The sequence below is a fragment of the Alnus glutinosa genome, chromosome 1, assembly GCF_958979055.1.
Source record: "Alnus glutinosa chromosome 1, dhAlnGlut1.1, whole genome shotgun sequence".
Taxonomy (NCBI): domain Eukaryota; kingdom Viridiplantae; phylum Streptophyta; class Magnoliopsida; order Fagales; family Betulaceae; genus Alnus; species Alnus glutinosa.
The window spans coordinates 16228041-16245705 of NC_084886.1; the positions used below are offsets into that span (position 1 = coordinate 16228041).

General features: G+C 39.4%; 2 protein-coding genes across 3 annotated transcripts; both read right to left on the minus strand.

Annotated features, from left to right (window-relative positions):
- Positions 1–1712: 1712 nt before the first annotated feature.
- Positions 1713–6598, minus strand: LOC133874640 (serine/threonine receptor-like kinase NFP). The gene is made up of 2 exons (XM_062312518.1): positions 5344–6598; positions 1713–3036 (listed from the first exon to the last, which is right to left on the minus strand). Exons 1-2 carry the CDS (start codon positions 6487–6489, stop codon positions 2302–2304), a joined length of 1881 nt encoding a protein of 626 aa, XP_062168502.1. The 5' UTR covers positions 6490–6598; the 3' UTR covers positions 1713–2301.
- Positions 6599–8773: 2175 nt separating this feature from the next.
- Positions 8774–17655, minus strand: LOC133874649 (photosynthetic NDH subunit of subcomplex B 5, chloroplastic). Of its 2 annotated transcripts, none has more exons than XM_062312533.1 (6): positions 17376–17655; positions 17206–17266; positions 15764–15826; positions 15619–15677; positions 15216–15497; positions 8774–9179 (listed from the first exon to the last, which is right to left on the minus strand). In XM_062312533.1, exons 1-5 carry the CDS (start codon positions 17622–17624, stop codon positions 15267–15269), a joined length of 663 nt encoding a protein of 220 aa, XP_062168517.1. In that variant the 5' UTR covers positions 17625–17655; the 3' UTR covers positions 8774–9179; positions 15216–15266. The 2 variants fall into 2 exon arrangements, with proteins under 2 accessions (XP_062168517.1, XP_062168510.1); XM_062312526.1 differs by having other exon boundaries at positions 8774–9216.
- Between the last annotated feature and the right edge of the window lie 10 nt (positions 17656–17665).

Genomic DNA, 17665 nt, shown 5'->3' on the forward strand with positions numbered 1-17665 from the left:
CTTTTATTTTTATTTTTATTTTTTGAAGTTTTTCTTATTTTTAAGTTTTTATTTTTTTAATTAGGTATAAGAGACGTGTCAACTTTTTAGAAGTGTTGACGTGGACTTCCGTCAAATTTTTGACGGAAGTTGGACATAGGTACCATCTCCTTCTTTAACCATAAACGAGTTACCATCTACGATACGAAATGAACCACATGAGGCAAAAAATAAAGTCTTTAAACCACAAGGAGGTCAAATGTATTTAATCGTAAAAAAGAAAATATTCATTTTTTTAGTAGAATAGTCATTCTACGTACCAAACGAAACCTAAATTACCATTTAAAACTAAGGAATGAACTTTAAAGATTGCATGGTCACCTAGACGAGAGTGTAACAAACTGAGGGAGACAAATGACGAGTGAGTTTGAGTAGCAACGAACACTTTGGGAGAAACATATAAGGAGAGCTTAAACAGACTCTCGGTCTAACGATCGTTCCCAACGAGCTGACCCGGGTCTGCACACCACAACCTTGATTAGATAAATGTAATTCAAGGCCAAGCTCATCACAAAGTTGTCCAACTCCAACATACAAAAGATTTAATGACAGGTTCAGAACTAAGTAGGTATTAGTGACAGATAACTGTGGGTAGATGATGAACCTATGTTACTAACTTACTAACATAGAAATTGGAACTATTGGCAGTATAGATGGTAAGGCTGGCAATTTGTATTGGTGGGTCGGGTCAACTCATGGACCAACTTAATATGGGTCATCCTGATTTTGACACATTTAATTAAACGGGTTAAATCTCTCAACTCTAACACGACTCATTTAAATTAGAGGATGACATGACACGATTTGCTAACCCGTTTAATAAATAGTTCGTGTTGGTTTGACCCGACCTTGATAATCCATTTAATAAACAAATTGTGTTGGGTTAACCCAAGCACAACCTGTTTGACCTATTTCGACTTGTATATGATTTAAATAATAAAAAAAAAATCTATTTTATATGAATTTATGAATTTTATATAGAAATGAATTTATATGAATTTTAGTTTTTTAGGGTTTTGTTTTTTAATTGGAAAAAAAAAATCAAATTTAATTTATATGGGTTATGCGGGTTACTCATGGGTTAAGGAGTTGACTCGTGATTGACCTATTTATTAAACAAGTCAATTTAGGTTGATTCGAATTAACCTAAACTCGATTATACAAAACTATAACCCGCTACTTTTGTATTGAGTTCATATCGAATTCACGGGTCATATTAAAAATTGTCACTCCACGTATATGGTCGGACCAGTAGAAAGTAAAGATTTAGTTAAAAAAAAAATTGACGAATTGTGCGGCAATAACCAAACATTGTAAATTTGGCTTAGTCAAAGATAGTTGTTTTTAGAGGCAATTCATCTTAGAAGGACTGACCTGGTCCCTGACGCAAACAATTGAGCTTTGTTGTTATCTAAGACTAAGACTGTTGAGAAAAAGATCTGCTATGTTCATATGTTGTACCTCCAATAGGCTTGGGGCTCGTGAGAGCGTGGAGCACGTGGGCTGCACGGCGAGGTATTCTTGGGGCGCGTGAGAGAGCGTGGGCTGCCGGCTCGGTATAAATCGTGGCAGTCTAGAAGACACCTTGAATTTTAGGAAAACTGTGGGGTAGTGATTTCTAGACAGACTAGAGAAGACCACAGAAAAATGACTGTATACCATGTAAAAGGAACGAGAAAAATATAGAAAAGTGAATTTTATTGAATTTTATAGTCAAGGATAACTTGTTGATACAATGCACATAATAATAGTAGAATGAAAATAAAATCTCCTACATAATCACATTGTAAATAGGGTAATTATTGTGAGAATATCATGAAGATATTCTTGCACTCACAACACCTAAAGCACTAGAGCAGCAACTTCCCACTTTCTTTTATGATTTGGTGAGAAAGACATAAAAGGGGTTTATAAATGGAACACTAATTCTTCCTTTTGAAACAGGCAAATTTTTAATGGTTTTGGACTTGCATGACCAGAACTAATGGTAAAGATTACTAATTTTCTCCATATGCGATAATAAGCACAAGGAATTCAGTCCATTTTGTTGGTTTGCATCTTTTTCTTGTGCCACCACCAAGAATCAGACACAGACTTGACTCAGTCGTCACTACCATCCTCTTGTGGCGTGGCTCCCACTTTTCTTGGTGTAGAAAAGTAAAATTATATTGCATTACAAAATTTCACACGTACAAATCTACCGTTCACATTATTCTTATACAGATTCCATCAACTAGCATACTCAAACAGTTCGTTGACTAATTATCTTGCCAATACCAGTGTAGATGACATTCCATCATCCGAGATGTCAGAACACAAATCATCACTTTTACACAGCGCATAAGCAACATCCACCATACTTGGCCGCTTTGACGGATCTCTATGCAAGCAAGCAATGGCAATGCTCATGACATTCACCACACTGTCCATGGAGCATGACTCTGCCTTCAGAACCTCATCCATCCATTTCTTCACTCTATTTGCCTTCCTCTCTTCATTGCCCTCCAGAATTCCACTAGTCTTTGCCCACAAAACATTCCCCTCCTCATCAATGGCCTCCTTCCCAGAAATAAGTTCCAGCAAGACCACCCCAAAAGAAAACACATCCATTTTTGTTGAGACCACCCCATCAGCTAAATACTCTGGTGCAATATAACCTTGAGTTCCAACGATGTGCATGGTTATGGCATTGCATCCAGATTTTGCCAGCCCAAAATTGGCAATTTTGGCTCTCATGTTTGTGTCTAGGAGAATGTTGCTGCTTTTGATGTCTTTATGTACAACCCGTGGCCTGGTGTGCTCGTGTATGTATTGGAGAACATTTGCAACATCAATGGCTATTCGTAACCTTGTTCTCCAGTTCAGTTTTTCCTGCTTGTTTCCGTGCAGCCATAGTTGAAGAGATCCGTTATCAACATACTCATAGATTAGATAGCAAGTCGCATCCTCTGGGTCTATGCAGAAGCCCTCTAGCTTCACCAAATTCCCATGGTTTACCTGCACAAGACAACCATGGTTTTCTCATTGATAATTCAAAAGATTAAACTTACTTCATCCAAGATAAAAAGCTATTTTATAGGGGAAAAAAAAGAAAAGAAAAGAAAAGAGAGAACAAAGATTGTGGAATAATGCTTATGTTCACACCCATGCCACATTGGCTAATATGACATGTTTTAAGTGACTTATAATATCAAACACTTAAAAAACAAGAGTATTGTTACATGAGACATGTTAGACATTCACCACATAACCATCTCTATACAATCAAGTTTTAAATCCATCATTGGATTTGTGAGTCCTACAAATCCAATGGTGGATTTGAAAATGAAATTGGTAGGAGATGGATTTGTATAATTTTCCCTGTTACATACAACACGCATCCCACTGGACTAACGGGCATTGTCACATCAGCTTAATGAGATGTGTGTGCAGTGGGATGTATTATTTCTACATCACTTTAGTTTCCATCAAGTCTACACCAAGACACATTGAGTGTGGAACCCATGCATGTGGAACCCACATGTATGGGACCCATATGCATGGGTCCCACACCTTATGTGCCTTGGTGTAGAGTTGATGTACACCAATGTGATGTAAAAAAATAATTACCCGTGGGGATTTGATTCATACACAACACTATCACAACAACCACACAACCTCTCACATGAGAGTCATGAGGGTGGGCCCTAGTGTGTGGGGCCCACCCTCATCTGATAGGTTATTGTGTGGTTGTTGTGTTGGTGTTGTAAATTTAACATTTTTCTTACCCGTGTGTAGTATTTTTAGTATTGAGAAGTGATTGTTGTACAACTTTTTTTTCAAAAAATAAAAGTGTAAGCTATGCCATGTTAGCCGGTGTGACATGGGTGTGATTATCATTAGCTAGATAATTAAACAAAAAGATATAATAAAAAATGTCATTATCTAGCCAATTTTATACAGTTCTGCGCACAAAGCCCATATATTTCCTAAGAGCATAGATGGCTTTCTGCCTTGCTTGGTTAATGGCCAAGCTTTTAAGCCTCAATGCCAAGTTTTGGGCTTTCTTGGCCTCTTTAGAATTCAGGCCTGGACCTTTTTCTTCCGTCCGTTTCCCTCCAGCAGTCTAGCTTATTGTTTGTCCGTTTGTCCGCTAAAAATTTTCCAAATCATAGGAAAAAAAAACAAAGGAAAGAAACAGCTTATCTGTTTTTTCTTTTTTCCCTTGAGCAAAAACAAACAAAAGAGAAAAGCTTACCCAAACTATTATGTAATTAAGATCAAGTTAAAAAATAAGACAAAGATTGAAAAGATTCCCAGCTAGAGAATGAAGTCAGAATGTGACCCAGCCAATGAAATAACATTTGATAATGGCTAAAATACAGATTCTAGGGCACAGTTGGAAGTTAATGGAATAATCTTTTCTGTGGAACTATCTTCCTACATAGATGACAATAATTTGCATTTCTTAATTCATTTTTGGTGATGGTTCAATTTGTAGAACTCCCTTCATCATATTATAACATCTTCATTAACATTTCCAAGTGCATGTATCATGCATCAAGCACTATGGTACATTACAATAGAATAATGTCATTTCTATGGGCATCTAAACAAGTGGATCATGGTGACATAGCTCTAACATAGTACTTTTTAAAACCTTAGCATTTTTTATAGACAGATCAGTTCACCTAACCATTATTTTATATTCCTTTGGCAATAAAGAATTAGGATATTATAATGCTCCTGGACTCATGTCATTGAGACTAATCTGTTGGAAAGCTTCAAATCCAAACATAATTAAGATAAAGCTCTATTGTAGTATATCACTGATTCATTTATTGGGAAAGTGCATGGTTCTACAAATTTAAGTGTAATCTCATACTCTTTTTTTTTTTAAGTATTTTCAAAAGCTAAAACCCATATGAATGTCTTTTTTCTTTTTCTTTTTTTCTAAAAAAAAAAAAAGAAAAAAAAAATCACACACACACACACACACAAAAAAAAAAACAAAACAAAAAACAAAAAACAAAATGAATAGATGATATCATTCCCTCAATTATCTCGCCATAATGGGATACTAAAATGGGATTTTTGAGCTTCCTTGGCTGAAAATTTGCAAAAATCAGTGGTTTGAATTGATGAGTGGCTTAACATTTTACCTATTTTGGCTAGCCCAATGTGAATGCTAAAATCAGAAAGTAAACTTAGAGAGATTTCCCGATTTAAGCACATAATTCCTGTGTCTTTATTAATCTAAGCTACCTTATTATTGGTAACCCAATTAACAGTAAAGACTGAAATATGTGAAAAGAGGGTTTTTACCTTCTGTAAGATCTTTAGCTCCTCATAGGCATTCCACTTCATCTTCTTGATGGCATAGACCTCCCCATCAATGCACCCTTTGTACACAGACCCCTGAATCAAGGAACTCTCACTAAACCCGTCAGTAGCTTCTATCAACTCTTCAATCTTAAACACCTTGTACTTGTCCAAGCAATCTGAAACATCTGCCATCAAATTCGACTCCATTTTCTTCAACCCCTTCCCTTCCTTACGCAGCAGCTGGCTCTGCTTCTCCTTATCTTCCTCCATGGCCCTCCTGTTCTTCAACACAGTCTCTCTATAAACCCACAATCCACTAAGCAAAAGTAGCAAAAGCCCGGTAATTCCCAACCCAATTGCCAATCCTGTAACGACCCCTTCCCGCTGATCAGTCTCTTCAGAGGCAGGAGGAGGAGGAGGAGGAGAAGGAGAAGGAGCCACAGCAACAGGCTGTGACAGTTCTGGAAGCCGAGTGACCGGAATGAATATCGTATTGAAAGGCTGAAAGCTATCTCCATTAACATCAATTATAGACTGTTGCTGTACTCCAAACGTTGAAGCAACTGATGATAAGCTATCAGAAGGCTGGAACACATAGGAGACCAGATAATTGACTTGATTTTGCAACTGGGTCCTGTTAGGACACTTGCAAAAGATGGGAAATATGGCGTTAACGCCAATAGAAAGGTTGGTCGGGACGAGAGTGGGATTGACAATGATAACAGACTGGTAGGTTGTAAGATTCTGAAATTTATTGGTGGAGACAAGGTAGAACGTGTCGCCTGAATTGATTGTATACGAGATATTGGCATAAGAGATGGTAGTGGTAGAGTTAACGGAGTTGCAAGAGCATGTAAGAGGAACGAAGAGGGGCTGGGTAGCAACGAGAGCGGTGGAAGGGGAGGATATGTTGCTGGGTTTTGATATCATTAGGCGACTGACGGAAAAGAGGTCAGCTATGGAGGCCAGGTCGAGGAAGTCGGGGGCTGTGGCGCGGTAGAAGGCGTAGGTTTGGCATGGAGAGGCAGTCTGGTTTGTGCAGGTGATGCCTGTGGTGTTTGGTTCTGGTTGGCCATTGGATGTGCGGAGAAGGTGAAGGCAGAAGAAGAAGAAGAAGAAGAAGAGCAGGTGAGAAGAACTTCTCATTATGGCTTTTCCTTCCCAACCCGGCAGTATTACGGACAGTCTGCCTGATCCATATTATATAGAAGAGAAACTCTGTTTTTCCCCTTCTCCCATCAGTTTCACACTGGTCTACCGATAAATAATTTCCACGTTACCTTCTGGTCAACATGGTTGTATTATTTGTATAAATGTATCCACCAACAATAATTGGACTTTTCAATGAGGGCACTAGAAAGCGCTCGGTTTGTCACCTCATTGGCTCGGATATTGCTAATCAGCTCAACAGTAATGTTATAACTCTATTCGACTTAAGATAATATCTACAATTTTCCGTCGTCTAAACTCTTCTTGTACAATTGCTCAACGAGCAAAAACTACAATAATCACATCAGACAAAATACGAAAGTGATTCCTCACAATCCTTTTCTTACAATTTTTACATAATTCTTCTCACACTGTGGAGGACTCAAGCATATGGATTTCACATGTGAGTTTTACAAAATGTGAGAATGAGTTGTGTGAAAATTATTGTACGAAAGTTGTAAAGAAATCATTTTTTTGATAAAATAACCCATAGCCTACTTGGATTATGAAATTTGAAAGAAATGTCATAACATCTAGCGGCATTCTTCTCGAGTCCTTCCCAATGAGGTGTTATTCATTTCATTTTGTTAAAAAATTATATTGTCCGTATGGGGTGCAGCAATTCTTTTGAAAAATCTTAATTCATTTTCGATGTGTGTGATTTCATCCTATTTCTCCTTCCCCTATCCAATAAATAAATAAATAAATAAAGTTCCTTTAAGATTTATTTTTTTTATTATTATTATTATTATTGTTAAATATATTTTTTACAAGCAGGTCCTTTGCAGCATGCGGCCGGCAAGGTAATCCTAGGACTAGAAATTTTGAACCGAGAGGTCATACGAATGGCTGTAATCTTGTCCGTAGCTCGTCTTTTGAACCATAAAATACCATGACCTTTGATATTAAGAGTTTAAAGGACCTTGACTCATGGGTCATTGGCAGCAATCATTTGGGCCCACACATGTGAAACCGAGCTATATTTAGAATTAACAATTTTTAGCACAACTTAGAAATTCAATATAAATTCAGTGGATTAAGATTAAATAGTGATAAATTCGGTGAATTAAGATTAAATAGTATTCGTTTAATTAAATGAATCGAATTAAAATTGACCTACACATTCTTATACTTATATACATAAATACAACCCAAACCCAACACGTGACAGACTTCATGCTGATAATTTTTTACACGACTTGCAAACTCAAAATAAACCTAACACGAAATTAACCAGTTAAAATTGATGTGTCTAAGAATTTAATTAAATACATCTTATTAATATATTAACTTATATGGTCTAACACTCCTATTTCAACACTATTCGAATCCAACACATGAACACGAATTGTCACCCTTAAAAAGTCTGTAGTCCTCGCCCATTAGTCTGAACAAATGCACCCGACGACAGGCCCATTTCTAATTTACGCATTCCACACGGTTGTCTGATAACCATTTTTTCCAATCTAAATCGCCTACACGACAAATATGACCACGAATTTCAGTTAGTCTCTACGTAAGGGTAAGACAAGCAAATCTGACATTCGACATGGACATGAAATTACAAAGAACCAAGCTTTGGTTATCTCACAATTCAGTCATAAAGTCCAACTTCTAGAATCCAAGTAGTGATTGGAAGGTAATTTCACATTTAATGACGTGAGAAGGTGAATTTTTCTAATCAAGTTATCTGATCCTCATGACTTTTGGCACCAAAAAATTCTTTAACATATCTCCACTTGCCGTGGTTCCTGACTTTTCTCCTTTACTTAGTCTTCTCCAAAGTGACAGAATTAGATAATAAGCTTCATTGATATCGCACCTTCTCTAATCATGACACAAACTCCACAATCTCTAAACCAGGGATGAGAGTAAATCTTCAGAAACGGCAAAAAACATCTTTTCCAAAACCAACTATGTAAGTTCCATCGGAAAAAGAATAGTCATTTCTTGAAATAAGCTTTAGAAGATCCAAATTGACAACTTTATCAAAATAGAGCATGTGGGCAAAATAGGAAGAAAAGATAATAAAAAGGCATGTGAGGCGCACTTGATGGGTTTACCCTCCAAAATAACGCCTTTGACCAACGGAAGGAGGGAAAACCTGTAAACATGGTAATTGAATATTCTATTTTGGTCTAATTGTCAGTTTATTGAGGCATGTTGATAGAAGGTGATAGTTCATAGGAAAAAAAGGTGATTACCCCCAAAAGATAATATCAATCATGAGAACCTCTGTTGCTCTTTCACCGCGCTGTTACTCAAAGGCCTACACATAGTTTGCTGAAGCCCTTGAATAAACAACACAAACCATGAAAATTACAATGAACATCGAGAAGAGATATTGTTGCAATATGAAAAAGAGCAGAATTCAGAAGACATGGTATATATTAGTATGTAAAGAGAGAATCATCAAGCCAGCTCAGGGCATCTAAACAATGTTGCCCTCCTCATAAAGCTATTCAACTGACTGGTAATATTCCATGGTGCATAATTAACTGGAAATGGTAACTATAAAAGCCTAATGTATACCCACCCGGCCACCCCTACCACCTCCTCTCTCCCAGCTGGCAAATGAAACTAGTCCCAGTGATCTCCAATATTACCAGTGCTGCCACGTGCAACCTCTGTGATAGCCATTCCACCACCATCACTCATACACCACTTTCAAGCCATGCCATCATACCAAGATTGTCAAAAACATGATTTACATACAAAAATACAAATTTTAGATAGTCATGGTTTCAGAGACAGATTGTAAGAAAATAAAGAAACAGAAATAAAACAGAAAGGGCAGTTTCAACCATATTGATAGCTTTAGCCCAAAAACATTAAAATAAAAAACCAGATTTATACCACGTTTTAACAACCTACCTTAATTAGGGAAAAAATGTGCCAGTTTACACAAGCTAAGCGGCGCGAGTCTAATGCATTACCATGTTAATGCTAGTAGCTGTGTCCCATTAGAGTGAGCAATCACATCTAATAGAGGCAATTATGACACACTCAAGAAGTCTTTGAGGAGCAGGCTGACAATGCTACCCTGAAATAAATGTGACCCCTTATTTGATAGTAGACACACTAGGGCTTCACTGCCTTGAGGAAAACCAAGATCAGCCCATGGAAGGGATGCTAATTGAGAGCTCACAGGTTGGTGGTAGCAGGACAAGGTTTTATACCCAGTATAAATGCCCTCCTACACACTTCAGGCATTTATAACTAACTACAAGAATAAAATGACAACTAGAGATACTGATGTAGGTAAGAAGTGTGAATCTGGACAAGAGAGATATGAAGATCAAAAGACACATCTGCATCTTTTTTCTTTGGGGTGGAGGAGAAGACTATGATAGTCCCCAAGGACTGTCACTGATATAAAACCAGGACTCCTTGAGACTAATGAACTATCAACCTCCTAGGCAGCAATCCAATGCCACAAGATGCTCTGATGAACAGTAAGTATACAATCCAATGTCCCTGTCTTGTGTCTAGAGGGTGGTCTGGTGAAGGTGAAGGACTCGACATTTTCGCAGCTGAGGAGTGTGAATTTGCTGAGTGTGTCTCGGGAGTTGACAGGGGATGTGTGTGGGCATGAAACGGTGGATATGGAGATGGTTCCATGCCTTGGCAGTGCTGGAGGGGAAGGTTGTGAGGGGTTGGGGGGGCCAGTGGTGGACTCGGTGTCCCCTGGTCTGCAGGTTGGAGTGGTGGGTGAGGCCTCTAGCAGCTTTACTCCAGGGGGTGCTGGTTGGGTGGAGTTCAAGGAGGGGGGAGGGGCTGGTGATGTGTTTTCTCCTCTCAATGCCTACTCTCTAGACTTGGGTGGCTTGGGGTACTCGGATTGGGTGATGCAGAGTGCTAACGAAATCTACCCCATTGTTGGGATGACGTACGTGGGACATAAATTGCAATTGTTAGCTTTCCTTACTTGTATAGAAGAGGAGAGGAAAGAGGAGCGTCGCTTGGGTAAAGGACGCACGAAAGGTAAGAGGGAGATTAAGAATTTGGAGAGCTCTATTAACTATGATGCTAAAGGTTCCGGATTGATTAGCGGCAAGAGGAGGGCGAGGGGGCTAGTAGTGCCATGAAGCCGAAGATTCTTTCTTGGAACGTAAGGGGGCTGAATAATAGGAGTAAACGCTTAAGGATTTGTAATTTGCTCAGAGATTGGAAGGTGGATCTTGTTTGCCTCCAAGAAACAAAAGTTAAGAATCCTACTAGGAAATTTGTGCGTAGTCTCTGGGGGTGTAATTATGTGGATTGGTGTTGGTTGGATGCTAGAGGGGCGTCAGGGGGTATCCTTATCATGTGGGATAAGAGGGTGGTGAAAAAGGTGGATATGTGCGTGGGGAGCTTCACACTTGCAGTTTCTTTCAGGAATGTTGATGATCACTTTGACTGGGGTTTTGTGGGCGTGTATGGTCCGAATTGCAGGGTTGATCGGAGGGGTCTTTGGGAGGAGCTGGCTGGGATCATGAGTTGGTGGAGTTTGCCTTGGTGTATAGGGGGAGATTTCAATATTACTAGGTTCCCTAGCGAAAGATCTGGAGATGGTAGAGTGTCTGCCATGAGGGACTTTTGTGATTTTATCTCTGACCAGGGCCTTATGGATTTTCCGCTCGTTGGAGGTTCTTTTACGTGGTCGATTTCCTGCGATCCTCCTGTTTGGTCCAGAATTGATCGTTTTCTTGTCTCTCCTGCTTGGGAAGAAAGGTTTCCTGAGGCGTCTCAAAAGAGGCTTCCCCGCCTTTTCTCTGACCATTTTCCTATTCTCCTCGATTGTGCTCACTCTTCTGCAAGTAGGAGGCCGTTCAAGTTTGAGAATATGTGGCTCAAGGTGGATGGTTTTGTGGGGTTAGTGAAACAATGGTGGGATTCCTTCTCTTTTCATGGCTCTCCTAGCTTTGTGCTTGCTTGTAAACTAAAGGCCCTCAAATCGAATTTGAAGACTTGGAATGTAGAGGTCTTTGGTAATGTGGAGAGGAACAAGAGAAAGCTTCTTGAGGAGCTTCAGGCGGTTGAGACAGTGGAAGGTAGTAGGGCTTTGGTTGAGGAGGAAATTCAAAAGAAGCTGGAGATTGTCAGTGAGTTAGAGAGATGCTTACTGTTGGAGGAGGTCTGTTGGAGGCAAAAGTCCAAGGTGAAGTGGTTGAAAGAAGGAGATAAATGCACAAAATTCTTCCATTCTATAGCCAACTCAAACAGGAGGTATAATTCTATTGATTCCTTATTGATTGGAGATTCCATTTCTTCTAATCCGGCAGAGATAGGGGAGCATGTGGTTCAGTTCTATCAAGATCTCTTCTCTGAGAAGCACAGTTGGAGGCCTCGGTTGGATGATCTTTCCTTTGATGCCATTTTAGAGTCAGAAGCTAGGTGGTTGGAGAGAGACTTTGAGGAGGAGGAAGTTAGAAAGGTAGTGTTTGCTTTGAATGGCGACAAAGCGCCGGGTCCGGATGGCTTCACAATGGCTTTTTTCCAAGCTTGTTGGGAGGTGGTGCGATTGGAAATTATGGAGGTTTTTTCTGAGTTTCATGCTAGAGAAGTTTTTGAGAAGAGTTTGAATGCTTCTTTTATTTCTCTTATTCCTAAGACTCCAGGAGCCTTGTCTCTCAAAGATTTCCGGCCTATAAGCCTTGTAGGAGGTATCTACAAGATTATTGCTAAAGTATTGGCCAACAGATTGAAGACGGTTTTGGACAAGGTTATCTCCAAATCCCAGAGTGCTTTCATCAAAGGGAGGCAGATTCTTGATCCAATCCTTATTGCGAATGAATGCCTTGATAGTCGTATTAAATCAAGGGAGCCGGGAGTCATTTGCAAAATGGATTTAGAAAAAGCTTATGATCACGTCAATTGGGATTTTCTGTTGTATATGTTGAGGAGATGCGGCTTTGGGGGTAAGTGGTGTTCGTGGATAGCTCGGTGCATTTCTTCTGCAAAGTTTTCGGTGCTAGTTAATGGCTCACCATATGGCTTTTTCAGCAGCTCGCGAGGCCTTAGGCAAGGAGACCCTTTGTCTCCCCTGTTGTTTGTGTTTGTTATGGAGGCGCTGAGTCAGATGATTACTGTGGCAGTGAGTGGGGGTGTGTTGGATGGTTTCAGAGTGGGGGAAGCTTCTTTTTCCCACCTTTTGTTCGCTGATGATACATTGATTTTCTATGATGCAAGCTCCTCAAAGATTCGGTCTTTGCGAGGTCTCTTGCTCTTATTTGAGGCTGTATCGGGTCTTAAGGTTAACTTGGCCAAATCCAGCATTATTCCAGTGGGGAATGTCGCTCATGTGGGAAGGTTAGCCGAGATTTTAGAGTGTGAAGTTGCTCATTTGCCTGTGATGTATCTGGGTCTTCCATTGGGGGCTCCTTACAAGTCTATTCGTATCTGGGATGGAGTTATTGAGAAGGTTGAAAAACGGTTGGCTAGTTGGAAAAGGTTATACCTCTCTAAGGGAGGGAGAGTGACCCTTATCAAGAGTACGCTCTCTAACTTACCTACGTACTACATGTCTTTGTTCCCTATACCGGTGAGTGTTGCTTCTCACATTGAGAAGTTGCAACGCGATTTTCTTTGGGGTGGAATGGGTGAAGATTTTAAATACCATTTGGTGAGTTGGGAGAAGGTTTGTACTCCTATTTCGAAGGGGGGGCTGGGCATTAGGAAGTTGGTTCAGTTCAATCGAGCATTGCTAGGTAAATGGTTATGGCGTTTTGGCATGGATAGAGATGCTTGGTGGAGAGTCGCGGTGGATTCCAAATATGGAAGTTTGTGGGGTGGGTGGTGCTCCCGAGAGGTGGCTGGGGCGTTTGGAGTAGGGTTGTGGAAGTTTATAAGGAAAGGATGGGAGAATTTCTCCAAACTCCTTAGATTCGAGGTGGGGGATGGGAGCAGGATTAGATTTTGACATGACTTGTGGTGTGGAGATTCGATTCTGAAAGAAGTGTTTCCTGATCTCTTTGGCATTGCTCGGGTGAAGGATGCGTCAGTGGCTGATAATTTGGAGAGTTTGGGTGGGTCCATTCAATGGAACGTGAGCGTTGTTAGAGAGGCTCATGATTGGGAAGTCGATGTTTTTGCCTCTTTCTTCCAGGTGCTGGGCGCTACCAAGGTGAACTTTGAGAGGGATGATTGTCTCAAATGGGTCCCGTCCAAGAAAGGTGTGTTCGGGGTGAAGTCATATTTTGGTTCTATGATGGGTTCTGGAGGTACGTGGTTCCCATGGAAGTGTGTGTGGCGGTCTCAGGCTCCCCCGAGGGCAGCCTTCTTCACTTGGTCTGCAACTCTAGGCAGAATTCTTACCGTGGACAATCTTAGGAAGAGGCACATTATTATTGTGGATAGATGCTGTCTTTGCAAGCGGGATGGGGAATCAGTGGACCATATCCTTCTGCATTGCGATCTAGCCTCTTCTCTTTGGAACAACATTTTCTCCCGCTTTGGTATTTCGTGGGTCATGCCTAGGAGTGTGCTTGACTTAGTTGCTTGTTGGTGGAAGTCTGGGAGATCTGGGAGCGCTACTACATGGAAGATGGTGCCTATTTGCCTTTTTTGGTGTATTTGGAGAGAGAGAAACCTTAGGTATTTTGAGAATCTAGAGAGCTCCCTAGAGGAGGTGCTAGAGTTATTTCTCCATACCTTGTATGTCTGGTCGATGGCTTATTTGTACCCTTTATCTATCAGCTTTGCTGAATTTCTTGCTTCTTTTTCGCTTTCTAGTTAGGTGTTTCCTGTTGTATACTTCTAGTGTACGTAGGGGCGCCTTACGCTTTCAATAAAACTATCATTACTTATCAAAAAAATAAGTATACATAAGAAACTAAGTGAGGCAAGTTTGATGAACAATCAGGTGTTGAATGATTAAATCAAACAACTCAAAAGAAGAATTTTAAAATGCTAGTTGGGATTTAAAGACTGGATTGTTTATCAATTAATAGAAGCCTCATATACATACTTATGAAGGCAAAGAGCTTGAATTGATTGTTTCCAAACTGTCTTTTTTATTTTTACTTTTTTGTTGGGAGGGGTTGGATAAGCCAGGCTCTTCCAACAGTTTCACATTGTAAATACAACCTTTAATCATGTATAATCTCATCAAACTGCACATTGCAGTTTAGCATAAACAAACTTTAGAAACAAAAACACACACAAAAAAAAAAAACTCATAATCCTATTGAACTTAAAAAGCATCCAATTTGAAGATGCATATGATCCTGATACTGCATTAGTTACCATGATTTCTTGAACAATTCACAGTTCAAAAAGACATCCAATATGGTTATAGTTGGTCCTGTCCACAAATTCTGGGAGGCTATATGATATGATTATTAGCTATGCAATTGCAAAATTCACCAAAAAAAAGTACAGCATTACTTGAATTTTTAATTGTTTGAAATTTCTAGAAGATTTCACCAGCTTGACTCTACAAAGCCTAGTACCAACTAAGGAAAGAATTTACAATCTATTCTTCTCTTTCATCATAATTTCTAGAAAATTAAACAAATCAAGGCTATAATGGCTAGATTTGATGTAATCATATATCATTTAAATGCTAATGCTTGCTTTTAGAATAACGAATACTTAAGATGGATTCATTTGCTGCATAAACATAAGAAAGTGGAAGATATACGAAGTATAAGAAAAGTCACTGAAAAACCTGGGGAAAATACCTTTCATACATGAATTGGTTACTCTCATGACGCCATATGCTAAGGGGAAAACTATCTCTTTGTTATGTCATCCTTTATCACAGTGAAATCCCAGAGGTCCCCATATTTCTCATTGAAGTCCCATATGCTCATGGTATTGTAGTCAGCTATCAACTTGTCACGAGCTCCTCTCTCCATATTGTATATTTGAGGTTCGAAGTTGTGAGGTTGATCTGGCTTATCCAGCTCAATTATGGTAAATACTATTGTAAACAAGCCTGCTCCTATGAACAAGTACACCATCTGAAAGACAAGCAATGAGAGAATGACTTCGCAATCGTGACAAACTTAGACCATTTTGGTCATACAGTAAATTGGCTTGAATGATCTGATATTTAATGTTAAATATGGACTTTTTTACTACCGGGACTTGGAAGAACATCCCAGCAGCAATTGCTGGGAGGAAGAGCCATGAAATAAACCCTGCCAAGAAAATCAACCCAGAAGATCTTTAGTATCATTAATTTTAAGTTAGTAAATTGTCAAAGGTCAATGGCACTCATTTATACCCTGAAAACCCGTAGGAGGTCCTACACCTGCAATCTCTTCTGCTAGTAGTCCCCAAAAAGTTCCTGAGTCAAGATTCCAGTCAAATCTAATCAGCATAAGTAGACTCAAAACCAGGGGTGGAACTAGAATTTTGTGGGGAGCAAAACTAAAAAAACACTTTTGTGGGGGTAAAAAGTTAATTTTAAAAGAATTTGTACAGGTTTTTTAGCATTTGCCCCGGGGGGGGGTTGCTAAAGCCCCTGCTCAAAACAATCAGAAAGCAAGGATTTTAATCTTCAAAACGAGAAATTGTGAGCTAGTCTCACTAACAGAGAGGTCATGACTTCTCTTAAAAAAAATGCCTTCTAGCTTATAGTGACTGAATTGATGGTTTGGCAACACTTACATGAAGCAGTTTTATATGGGACCAAGACGAAAGTCTGTTGGTTGTTTGTACCGTATGTCTAGGTTCAAGTCTCTAACGAGCTTGAACACTGTCTTCACCTGCTACCCCACTCCCCAAATTACACGTAAAATTAAATTAAACTCACTCTGAAAACAAGTAATGTGGCCTGAGCTTCGGGAATACTGAAACTAACAATTCACCAAAACAAAAAAGGATAAGAAAAACAAAAACTTCCCACATTCATAATATTTGTAAAAATGCATTAATAACGTACTGGTTTCCTTTCCTCTTTTTTTTTTTTCCTCTGTCATTTTTATTAAAAAAATGATAATTAAGTATTGGTTAATGGTGTATTTTGTAATGCAGATAGGTGCAGCAAAAAACAAGAACGCAATTTAATGCTTTTTAGCAGATGTGCGTAAAAGAGAGAGCCTACAATTACTAGTCATTCAAACCATTTGAACTTTGTTTTCTTCTTGCAATTTAGTTTTCCTCTAGGACCAAAACTGGACCCCCTAACATTTACCATCAATAGCAAGGTTTCTTAACTAACAGAAACTAGAATGTAGTTGAGAGAAAGCGAGAGAAAACTTGTGGAAAGGATTTCCAATTGTATTGACGTAATGAAAAAGATACAAGAGTTTTTAGATATATATATACTGCTCAATTACAAGAGAAAAAATCTCATCTAAACTATCTAATCTGATAATCAAAACTAACAACAGAAACAGAATGTGCCAGCTCAATTAATCACGTGGTAAACATGCTTGCTTCTTCAATCAAGCACGTGGTAAACATGATAAGCATGCAGCCTAATCTTCATATATTGTAATATTAACCTTAACAAACACCCCACATCGTGATCCAATTTCCTAGAACCCAAGAAACGTAATAGTAGACACAAATTGGAGCTTTAATTCCATACCAACATGAAAATAAATCCTCAAAAATTTGTCTAACGCCGAATTTTCATGACCCCAAAGACACTATATATCACCACCAGTTCAACATTCAAATTCCAAGCCCCTGTAAACAAAGAAAAGCGAGCAAAAATACCTTTTTCTTCGCCTTCGTGGTACGTGTGGTGCCCATCATACTCCCCGTACTTGAAATCGTCCTGAAACACCAAAGTGCACCACAAAAAGTCGGACACACAAATATTAACGTAGTAAGTGGCACAAAGAGAGAGAGAGAGAGAGAGAGAGAGAGAGAGAGAGAGAGAGTACAGGGGAAACACTGTTGGTGGCCCAACGGTCAACCGGGTCTTCGTTGAGATCGGGCTCAATCTGAGAAAGTCCAGCACGGTTTAACTTCGTGAGCCTGCGATTCTTCCACTGGTTTCCACACAATTTGGAGGGCATAGGAGATAGGGTTTTGGGGAGGTTCAAAAAACTAACCCTAGTTTCTAAGGGATTGGAAATGACTCTTGGGGCTGAATTGGCAGATAGAACTGAGAGTGAAGAACAGACCGCCATTTTCTGTTTGTTATCTTTTCATTTTTTTTGGTGATTTGGTA